At 41.5% G+C, this 12,056-nt stretch overlaps 1 protein-coding gene across 7 annotated transcripts in view; it reads right to left on the bottom strand.

Moving 5' to 3' along the window:
- Nucleotides 1–462: 462 nt before the first annotated feature.
- The window catches only part of LOC127805914 (uncharacterized), a 37,536-nt gene continuing 25,942 nt past the window's right edge, over nt 463–12,056 (bottom strand). Inside the window, exons 5-8 of one of the 7 annotated variants that reach the window (XM_052342769.1) lie at nt 10,411–10,500; nt 1,649–1,809; nt 1,059–1,302; nt 463–847 (exon numbers count right to left, since the gene is read on the bottom strand). In XM_052342769.1, coding sequence (XP_052198729.1) covers nt 662–847; nt 1,059–1,302; nt 1,649–1,809; nt 10,411–10,500 — 681 coding nt within the window. In that variant the 3' untranslated portion in view covers nt 463–661. The remainder of the gene's footprint in view (nt 848–1,058; nt 1,303–1,648; nt 1,810–10,410; nt 10,501–12,056) is intronic. The other 6 variants (XM_052342799.1, XM_052342760.1, XM_052342803.1 and 3 more) reach the window with 6 other exon arrangements.

Genomic DNA, 12,056 nt, shown 5'->3' with positions numbered 1-12,056 from the left:
CTGATGGTGTTACTTCGGGATCAAGGGGCTGCCCAGCAATGCCCGGCCGTGCCTGGCTGGCCCACTTGCAGCCTGCATACGGCACGCGTAGGCCCGATCAAAATATTGAGCAAATTCAGCACGAAGGGCAAAGCCCACATGGGCCGGCCCATTTTGGCTTGCAATTTTTTTATTTTTGTTTTAAATTTAAAAATAACTATTTAATAAGCACACAGCATGGACTCAAAGTCCAAGTTCACCAAAGGGATGAAATGGAAAGCTCACCTCAATCCTTCCCTTAATGTCTTCCTAAAGAAAGTTGTGACAATGACCAAAGTTGAAGAAAAGAAATTAAAAACAAGATTTCTGGCTAACAAAAATAGGAAAGGGGCAGTTTTTGCTGTGAGCAAGGAGGGGCATTGCTGTTGAAATGACAAGAAACCATAGCTTGAATCAGCCGAAATTTGATTCTAACAGAAAACCTAATTTAAGTTATGGGGATGTTGCCCGAGATAGATTACACAAATAACTAAAAGTACTTAAAACATACAAATTTTAGGCGAACAATAGCCAGGCTACTAGCTTGTCAGAATCCGAAGTCCAAACCAGATAAAAGACTATTTGTTCCATTTGCATGAATAAAGGGTGAAAAGTTTACCAAACAGGAGGTTTAAGTTCAAATCTATCGTCTAAACATGCCTGAACTTTGTAGTGTTCTGCTATACTCTGCAATAATGGAAGAGTTTTTAATCAGTTCCCATATCTTGGCAGAGTTCTTCAGCCAGCCGCGTTCAGACACTGTCCGCGCGAAAGATGGGCCACTCATGGATAAAACCTGAGAATATAATGGGGCACTCATGGATAAAACCTGAGAATATAAAGGAATTCCAATCTTTATTCTTGCTTCGTTTTCAACTAGTGATCAATGAACCATTATTCTAAAAGTTTCTGCAACGGTAATTGAATAACTTGTCCCATTTTGACATGAAAAAACAATGATACATTGCTTAAGAATTTGGGAATCAAGTCAAGCTACTAAAGGAACACATAGACACACAAATACATAAAAAGAGATTTACCTGATCACGTAATTTCCATAACATAGACGAATAACTCTCATGCTGTGGGCTCAGGGAGTCATCTCTACTTTTAAATGGAAGAAGAAATAAATTCAGCAAATTCGAGTCTGGATCGTTGCTCGTGTTATTAAGAGTGCCAGGAATTTGGTGTTTACTTGCCATGAAAGAAGAGGTGCTGAAATATTGTGTAAGCGCCTTCTTTAGTTGCATGAAGTTATGAGGGGCCAGATCTTGGTCTCGCAGTCTACAAACAGTGATGCAATGAAACTTAGCAGGTCGCCTTCAGTTCTACCCTTTATTAATGGATAACAAAAGAATGAAAAGAAAAGGACAAGAAACCCCTGTCCAACCCAGCTCTGGGTTGCAAAACCATAGGACTGTGACAGATTGGAACAGTGGGGCACACTGAAATATTAAGATATATGTAAGTCAGGTTGGATTGCATCCATGGATCCAACAACAGAACCACTGAATCATGTTGGAAAAAAACCCAAACCAAACTGACCCAATCACGTTGGTTTTAATCAGTTCTTGAGTCTATCCAGACCCACTGAAAACTGATAGTGTTAACTTTGTGTAAGGTAACTCACTTTGTATGTACAAAAACTGGAGTTGCCATGTACTCTTCTCCAGGCTCCTGAATCTTATCTTTGCTTTCTTTTTCAGAACCCAGGCTAGAGGACTGTGAAAGGGAAAGTGCAGGAGAAGATGGATCGGGTATACCATGTTTCAACAAGTCTATCTGCAATATCTAAACATAATATTAGCTATGTTGAAAGTTCAACCCTGATGAGAAAAACCAATTGGGATGTACGTTAATAAGAGAAAGTGAGAAACTGTCAAGAAAAGAATATCTGGTTTCATACTAAAAAGAATACAAGTGCACAGAACATGTAGTAGAGACAACTGAAACCACAAAGAAATTATTACAGCTGTTGGCAGTCCAGGCTGAGAGGCACTAGTTAAAGTACAACTCAAGCACTTAATTGACTTTGAAATAAAACTGAAACAAATAAAGCTTCCCAGGTTCTTAATTTGAGACCCAATTGCTAGTCATGGCCTCGGGAGGCATCCAGAACCACCCTTCCCTCCCTCTTACAGAAAGACAAAAGAAAAAAAGGAATAAGCTTCATGTACCTAAATATTATTGAAAAATTCAAGAAATTTCCAGTTGCATTTCTTAGTAATATTAATGGGTCAAAACAAAAAAGAAGAATCACGGGTTACATTCTCAACTAATCATTGAGCATCAAGGTTGAACCTTCTCACTACTAGTAACTTGCAGCTTGTCTACCCTTCCTCTAGCCTTCTTAGGGATTTTGTTACAACTCTCGGGTAGAACTCACCCTCAAAAACTAGCTGTTAAGGAGAGGGTGCCCAAGAGATTATAAACCCCACACCAGAAGCCTGAACTTTCAATGTGGGACAAGTCCCATACCTTGCAATGGACTATAACATATCACCACACTCCGCAGCCCGGCGCTCACGACGACAGGCTGTGCACTAACCTCTGCTAGTCTCGAGCGAACACTGCAATGTCGACGTCACCTTCATCATCGCTCGCTTGCACTGGGAGCCATGGGGTTGGTTCTGATACCAAATTGATAGGAACCAGAAAAGAAAGCACTGAAACTTCTATTCAATTCACCAACTCAATCCAATTACAAGAAGAAAACTAGGCATTCGAGAGGCCCTTAACTCTCCCAAGACTTAATACCAAAATCTTCCCCCTTCTCAATATCTTCACCCTCTACATATATCTCTCTCTCCCCCCTCAATCGCATTCTGTTACGCACACTTGCTGGGTTGTTACACAACCCAGCAATTTCCCCACTCTATCCCTTACACACATGGCTAGCTGTTATGCCAGCCAACCAATTTACCACCCCACCCCTGCCTCTTGGACCTTCTTTGGTAAATCCCATGAACCAAGACCTATCATTGATAGGAACCAGAAAAGAAAGCACTGAAACTTCTATTCAATTCACCAACTCAATCCAATTACAAGAAGAAAACTGGGCATTCGAGATGCTCTTAACTCTCCCAAGACTTAACACCAAAATCTTCCCCCTTCCCAATATCTTCACCCTCTACATATCTCTCTCTCTCCCCCCTCAACCGCATTCTGTTACACACACTTGCTGGGTTGTGTAACAACCCAGCAATTTCCCCACTCTATCCCTTACGCACATGGCTGGTTGTTATGCCAGCCAGCCAATTTACCACCCCACCCCTGCCTCTTGGACCTTCTTTGGTAAGTCCCATGAACCGGGACCTATCATTACTCCCCCCCAAAACTTTCACCTTATCCTCAAGGTGGAAAAATGGAAATTATTGTTGGATCAAAAGGTAAGGCTCCCAAGTAGCTTCCAATGGGGGTAGCCCCTTCCATAGCATGAGCACCTCTTAACACATACAATGGGGGTAGAGATCGCTTGTACGCCAGCCCCCCAATCCTTTCCTCCACCTCGTTGATGATCTCCACCTTGTTGTGAACAATCAGTTTCCCTTCTAGGCTGAGAATCTAGTCAACCTCAGCCATCAAATGACATCTCTTTTTAACCTTGGAGAAGAGATGGCCTCGTTCTGTTTCAGCAAGAGGAATTTTGTGCATGCATGCTTGCAGTGGCACATTCCAGGCTACATTAGGGTTATTAGATTCTTGACTGATAGGAGGCTCATTTTGTGCTCTTTCTTCATAGCACTCATTCGTAGTAGGTTTTTGATTTTCAACATTTCCCATTCCAATGACTACATCCTTGGTCATTGATACAACTTCCCAGCCTCTTGACTTTGTCAATTGTTTCATGGCTGGCCACTTCTCAACCTCATCATGAAGTTCGCCCAAATTCCCATCATTAATTAAAATCTTTGGGTCAATACCATTAGACTCCACAACATAATGCAAATTGAGCCCTTGACTTCTAGAAACAGGCAGCCCTTCCACCATCATGACCTACTTGGACGAGGCTCCCACCCCCTCATGATGGTGAGAATACATGGGGGGCCCTCCATTATCAACCGGTCATGTGAAATCTCTGAGAAATTGGGCTAAGAATCAAACCAGCTTCCCAGACAACCTAGACCATTGATGGCGCCCCACTCATCGGTAAGATGCTCTCCTTGGATGTCTCCGGATCGACGGTCCTTGTCATTTTAAACGGACTGATCGTCAGCTGCCCTTCTGCCTCGCTGGTGAACTCCCCAACACCACAGAATTTTACCTTCGTCGTCTGTGGTGGAGTTAGGCCTACCATGGAATTCTGTGACAATTCCACCATCTCACTCTCATTCATTGTGTCCTCTAGCTCGTCCGACTTCTCCACCGTGCCTTCCTACGTGGATCTTAAGCGATTCCTTAGCAGCCCCTTTAACTCTTCCCAGCTTCTCATTCTTGGTCTTCGTTGCTTCCACTGGAACCATGAAAATGCAACACCCTCCAAACACAATGCTGTTGCATCTAACTTTTCCTCATCAGTCATCCCAGTCACCACAAAGTAACATTCAGCTCGGAATATCCAGCCGTCAAGTTCTTCGCCTTCAACGAGCGGCATCTCCAGCCTTCTTCCCCGCACTTCCGGCTACCAATTCCACCCTTGAACTCTTTGCCCATTTCGATTCCAGGTGATCCCTCGGAATTCTGGGTAAATTCCGAATGATGATCTCCCTTCTTTGCTTTGCTCTTCCTCTCCTGTTCTTGATCCTCCCCTCTTATGGCATCGACTCCTTCTGCATCCCCTCCATCTTCTCCTCATCAACCAGCCCATTCACCGCAACTCCCAACTCCTCACCCGTCGCCTTAAGCTCCCCCTAACTCCTCATCCGTCGCCTTCGCTGCTCCCATTGGAACCACGAAAGAGCCACTCCTTCAAAGCTCTCCAGCTTCCCCGCATCGAACAACTGGTTCACAACGAAGTAGCGCTCAGCCCTAAAGACCCAGCCATTTGGATCATCTCCCTCGAATATGGGTATTTCCAGGCGTCTCCCACGGTACTCTTGTCATGAACCTAGGGTTCGTGATGAGTTAGAAGAGGAATTGGAGAATGAAATCAGAATTGTAGGAGGGGGAAATGGGGGGAGAAATCAGTAGAAAGGGAGAGAGTAATAGAGAAACGAGAGGGAGAAATGGAGAGAAAGAGAATCAGATTTTCTTTAATCAATTTCAGCATACATCCCCTCCATTTACATCAGCCTTATATAGGCATATTTGTCCCCTAACAGCCTTGCACATGTAGCCATGTGCACCTAACTAATTGCTAGAATATCCCTAACAAACTATTCTACCATATTACAATAATACCCTTTTATTATTCATAGGGTCATGACAATTCTCCCCTCCATAAGAGAGTTCTTGTCCCCAAGAACTTGCCGCAAGTAGCTATTGCTCTTCATCCAATTCCAACCTTTTCTATGCGGATAATCCTCCTTTCTTTCTTTCTACTTCTAGGTCTCTTCTTCTTCATTCTTAGGTTTTCAAGACCAATTCCAAGTATGAATTGGCCCATAATTTCAATAGGGAAAACTTCATTACCATCCAAAACAAGTAAGAAAGACAGATTTTCAGCCATTGTTGCTGTTACTCTATCCCCATTCAACCCACAGTCATGTTTTTCTGCAGAAATATCAACAGCAGCCTCAAAGCAATGGAGGTTTGTATTCTTTCCTTGAATACTCATACTAAGGCTGTTTGTGAGCATTAACATTAGGAGCTGCTGCAACTTCACTTCCGGCCAACGATTGCTCAATAATTGACACCTGGCCAAGTGTTTCAGCACTAGTAAGAGTGCTTGAGAGGCTGTCAATTGATTGAGTGTCATCCTCCAATCCCTTTTCCTCACTTTTTTCTTCCTCCTCCTCTTCCCCTTCTTCCTTAAAGTTGGACTACTCTTGTTGCAGAATCCCAAAAACATCACCATCGAGAACTTCTTTTCCAAAGGAATCGGTGTGTTCCTTTAATTCTCCTTTTGCCCACACACCTTGTACCGAACCCCCGCAAAGTCTGCTATTGCTGCCAACATTGTTATTATTGTCACATTTCTTGTCCATTCCACCTAGGCCGACATACTTCTTCCACTCCGTATTGGAGGTAGGCAGTGAATCTGCTTCTTGCCTCCTAAATTTTTCCTTCGGCTGCTCCATTTTAAGGAATTCATCTTTGTTAAAACTTCTGTGATAATCATCAAAGTATTCCACTGGAAAGTTGTAATGATACTTCTTAATAAGTATCATCACAAATTCTTGTAACTTCTCGCGAAACATTTGACCGAATTCCTTGCATTCTTCATCAAACCCACTGCTAGTTCCTTTGTCCAATTGGTTGATCCCCTTCTTATGTTCCTTGTTGCTGCCAACTGAAAATGCAGCCTTCTTTGCCTGCCATTGAGGCTCCATTCCAGCTGAAAATGAAGCATTCTTTTGCTGCAATTTAGGGCTCATTTGCTCCATGTATGCACTGCTCCCCTTGGCTGCCTTTGTTTCCCTTTGCTCACAGCCTCTCCTAACTTCATGAGTAGGACACCCCACTGAAAATGCAGCCTTCTTTGGCTGCCATTGAGTCTCCCATGGCCTCATGTACGCATTGCCTGCCTTGGCAGAACTTTCACTAGCAGAACGAGACACAGGCCAAGAATTTGGAGCGCTGTCCACCCTGCTTCGCCTCCCAAATTCAAACGTCTAAACGAAGGGTTGCTCTCTCTCTTGGAATTTAATCATGTCAGCTGGCAATAGACTAAACAGATCGAACTTTACTTGGCTACGTTGCCGACGATGTCCGCCTCTCGAACTCCAACCCACAATGCTATGACAACCATCTATCATCCTAGGCATCGGAATCAATTTTTCGAAAATCACCCGTCTCCTACACTGCTTCAAGTTGCTTCGAAATTTAAGCGATTCTACCTAGATTTTTCCAAATCCAATTCAATGGCCGAAGATTCAATCAGCCTCCTACAAGACACCCCTCTCTGTGACGTCGTCCAATTCACAATCGCCTGGCCTTGAATCCGCTTTAGCTTATGGCAAGTTAGTCGTAGCACCAGCAACGCACTTCACTGTCTGTTCGCTCCAGTCACGATTGCTACCAATCACAAACTTCTTGCCAATGACAGCCCAGCCCGTGATGCATCAAAGCTTCCTTCCCCTGGCTCTGCCCAATTACTAGCTGTAATTTGACAATGGCCGCGACACCCACTTCCTCACCCAAACCAGGATCACTAGAAACCCACTGCACAATCACGATTGCTCGGAACTCCTACAACAGTCGCAATCTCTTGGCCGTCCGTATCAACCTCCAGTCGCCCAACCAAACCGCGTCACCCCTTCCTAGTCACGACCTCCTGGCTGTTTGCGTCAACCTTCGATGGACTCGAAATCGCCTCAGGACATCCGCACTCTTCGCCCGCTACAATCACGAGCGCCTGTTGGCCCGCGCCACCTTCGACAGACTGTCGCCTCTCATGAACGACCGTCCGTTCACGTCGCCTTCGGTGTGCCCGCCGATCGACCCACCTCTATTCAGCTGCCCAGACCGTCAGTTTTGTTGCGATTAACAGAGGTCGCTGGCTTTGCTATGAATCGGCAATAAAAATTATGGCTGACAAAAATTGGCCAACTCACTTACAAGAATGATTGAATTTACAACCGAGGAATAGTTGGCTCTGGTCGGAATCACCTTCCGATCCAGATTAGCAACACACCGCTGAGCCCCAATCGAATTCGCCCTCAAATCGGAGCCGCAACAGAATCACAGCCGAGGATGGTACGGCTCTGATACCAATTGTCACGAACCTAGGGTTCGTGATGGGTTAGAAGAGAAATTGGGGAATGAAATCAGAATTGTAGGAGAGGGAAATGAGGGGAGAAATCAATAGAAAGGGAGAGAGTAATAGAGAAACGAGAGGGAGAATTGGAGAGAAAGAGAATCAGATTTTCTTTAATCAATTTCAGCATACATCCCCTCCATTTACATCAGCCTTATATAGGCATATTTGTCCCCTAACAGCCTTGCACATGCAGCCATGTGCACCTAACTAATTGCTAGAATATCCCTAACAAACTATTCTACCCTATTACAATAATACCCTTTTACTCATAGGGTCATGACAACACTTTCCTTCCAACACCATCAACCCAATCGCCCATTCACCACTTCTCCCTCCAGCTACCGGCGTTCCCTCCCTTGACAAGGGCGAACCCGCAGGTTGGTCTTCCTCATCACACTCCCCCTTTCTCTCTCTCTCTTGCTCCTCTTGTCTCTCCTCATTATTCCTCTTGCTCTTGCTCACCCGCTCCTGTTCTTCCCATCTCGCTCGCATCCTCACGAACTGCTCTAGCAGGTTCGCTAGGTGTCTCTGCATCGTTTGAAGCGCACTCCTCATGGCATCATCTCCCAGTTGAATGCCTTCCACCCTCATCTCCAAATCACCAACTGGATCAGTCAAGTTCACCATTAGGATTGAAATGCTCTGATACCAAATTGATAGGAACCAGAAAAAAAAAGTACTGAAACTTCTATTCAATTCACCCACTCAATTCAATTACAAGAAGAAAACTGGGCATTCGAGAGGTCCTTAACTCTCTCAAGACTTAATACCAAAATCTTCCCCCTTCCCAATATCTTCACCCTCTACATATATCTCTCTCTCCCCCCTCAACCGCATTCTTTTACGCACACTTGCTGGGTTGTGTAATTTCCCCACTCTATCCCTTACGCACATGGCTGGTTGTTATGCCAGCCAGCCAATTTACCACCCCACCCCTGCCTCTTGGACCTTCTTTGGTAAGTCCCATGAACCGGGACCTATCAGATTTGAACTTGATAATCCTCTTATTTAAGGCAATTTCATTGAACTAGGGTCAAGCCCTAACTTATTTTTAGTTTACTTTTGGTTTCCAAGTTTAACCAGGGAAAAAAGGAGCCCTTTTTTTCTAAATAAGGTTTGTGATTGTTATTGTTTCTATTGTTTGAAATTAAGTGATCCATTAGGTGGGGTCTTCAGGTATTTTCCATACAGGAGGAGTGATATTTTATAGTAATTTCTAAAAACTTAAAAGATCAGGAAAAATGACAACCAGAATCAGACCTGTAAGCCTCTTACTCAAGAGAAGACGGTGTTTCTATTAACAATCTCACATGACATGTTTTTCTATTTAATCATACAATAGCACAGAGATCCTGTACCAAACAGTAAGTTATTTTTGTCATTGGTACATTATGTACCACTGTATTTCATGGTGCAAATCACATTTACAGCTATAAATATGGTCTTTATAAAGACGTGTATATTTGCATGTACAATATGTGGTACATAACATCATGATATTACTGACTTCAAGTAACGTTTAACATCAAAATATTTAAGATAATACAAAAAACTATCAGATAAAACACTTAAAACTTATATTCAATATCTGACATGAATAAAAAATAGAAGTATATGTTAATTTAAGATACCTCCTTGTCACTTTAATAATTAAGGTTAATAAATGAGTTTTGAACAAATAGCTTGAAGGTTTTTCTTTTAAAAGTATGTGACCCCTCAAAATATGGTTCAGAATCTCCATATTTGCCACAAAAAAGGAATTGTAATAAATAAATTTAAAAGTTAAGTAGATTTTAAATGTTAGTGTAAGTGTATCCAAAGGCATATAACAGCATCCAAGGCTTAAAGGAAACAATTTTGTAAATTAAGAGGGTATAAGTAAATTCAAAATAAAAAAAAAAACTAAATTTCTTTGTGAAAACCAGTACCAGGAATACATTCTGAATATCTCGATACAGGTAAGAATTAGCCAGTAGCAAGAACACAAACCAGTGCACAATATGCTTTTATTGGAGCGCTATCATGTATTGACAAGGGATATTGAACACTTCGGATGCAAAAAGGGAGTACACAGTACAAGACAAAAAGCCCAAGGGAAGGCAAAATGAAGAGCAGAGTACAAGTATACAAACCGGACACAATATGCTTTTATTTGAGCACTATCATTGATTGACAAATAACGGTTAATAAAATTTAAAAGCAAAATTGGGGTGCCAAGGATATGAGCCACTAGTAGTATAATGCAAGTAATGAATATTTTGGATGGGTAATTCCATATTAGGAATAAAAGTTGGTTCTAGAAAGTGGATATAACAGATCAGTACTTTAGAACTTCTATTATATATCGAAATACAATTTTTATGGGCTTCATATGACAATCAGACATTTCAAATGCTTCTTCATGCATATTAGGAGATTGAACCCAATCAAAATCAGTAATAAACAAGAAAAGAGTACTGAATCAATCAAAAGCAGTAATAAAGAAGAAAGAAGTACCGAATCAAAAGCAGTAATAAAGAAGAAAGGAGTACCGTCATCATCAGGCGCCACATGTTAGTGTCATGCACTCCCTCTGATACTACCAATATAATATGGCAAATTGATGCTAGGAGAACACCAAGCTAAAGCAAGCATCTGTACCAAATCAGTAAAAGGATTCGAAGAATTTCAAGAGCATTAATCAAGTCTTCCATTTAAGGCAAATTTAACTCTTGCCGAGTAATTGCAATATTGCAATCTAATTTTTATTAAAAGAAAAATATTGTCATGTAGAAGAAACTTGTGTATGCATTGTATGTTTATATATTTATAAATGTTTGTAATTTAATGTAAATTAACTTCTCACTGTGTTCTTCCTCTTTCCAGTTCTTTTTTTTCTCCTAATTATGTTTTTATCCTACATTATATGAAGTGAAATTAAAATTGTTTATTGAGTGAAAAATAATTAACATTTGATGTGTGCGATTCGTATATTTTAAATGGTCTGATATCAAAATGGTTGCATTTTTTGAGAAATTGATCAGCATTTATGAGATTAAGGCTTGTGACTGTTATTGTTGCCGTTAAAATTGATAACCACAGCTCAAAAAAATAGAGGAACTACAGAAAGATTGTTTCCTTGATGTATTATGTTGATTCTATTATAAATTAAAATCTAAAAAAATCAGTAAAGAAAATCAACCAACAATAGTTCTGTACTTTGAAGTCTGATGAAATTATAGGTATGCTTCATCTTAGTACTTACCTGGATACCCATCAGCTCATGAGCCAATTCAGCAGATAGAGATTCACTGCCTAATACTGGAACTGTGGAGATGAGCCATCAGGCCTAATCATCTCAGCTAAGACAGAAGGGCTAAATACAGGCTGCATGTCATAAAGGAATCCATTAAGGCATATAATAATACACAAACAGTGTTCCACCATATACCATGTTTTGTAGCATACGCAGAAACTTAAAAATGGTGTTCCCAGTGCAAGAGGCTCCTTGAGGATGGTAGTATTCAAACTCAACCTCCCCCACCCCCACCCCCACCCCCTTTTTTTTGCAAAGAGAATATTTCCACAGCTCAAGCTCATGACCTTTCTGGTCACCAGAGAGCAACCTACTGTTACTACCAAAGCTTATCCTCTTAGCATATGCAGAAACTGATATTAAAAAAAAAAAAAAAGGCATTAAATGTGTCTGACGTCAGGGTGTACACTTGGTGTAATGCTTGAACCCCCAAAGACATTAACTTCATGAATGTTACAAAATGCATAGTCTTATATATATATATATATATGTGTGTGTGTGTGTGTGTGTGGTGTGTGTGTACATTAAGTATATGGGCCCTAACCTATAAAAAATGAGGCCATGCATAGAAACAAAATGGAAAGCTAGAATTTATATAGCCAACCCAACATAGCGGGATGAAGGCATGGTATATTGTTGTATTGATTGAAATGCATTGCCATTAAAACCATCTTTAACCCATGATTCAATAAGGACAAATCTTGCACTTAGCAGTACAGGGTTTTCTGTGGTTCACAGAAGCAGCATTCAGGTTTAGATCAAGCATGCAACCAGCTCAAATGCTTCTAAAGTGATGTCTTCATATTTTGGATATACAAACCAATGTTTGCATCCCTCTCTGTGCTCTCTTGAAATAGACCCAGTTAAGTTAGATAGCTTTAG

Source organism: Diospyros lotus, chromosome 1 (genome assembly GCF_014633365.1).
Source record: "Diospyros lotus cultivar Yz01 chromosome 1, ASM1463336v1, whole genome shotgun sequence".
Lineage (NCBI taxonomy): Eukaryota > Viridiplantae > Streptophyta > Magnoliopsida > Ericales > Ebenaceae > Diospyros > Diospyros lotus.
The sequence above is the reverse complement of the archived record's forward strand: the minus strand, read 5'-3'. Positions and strand labels throughout refer to the sequence as shown.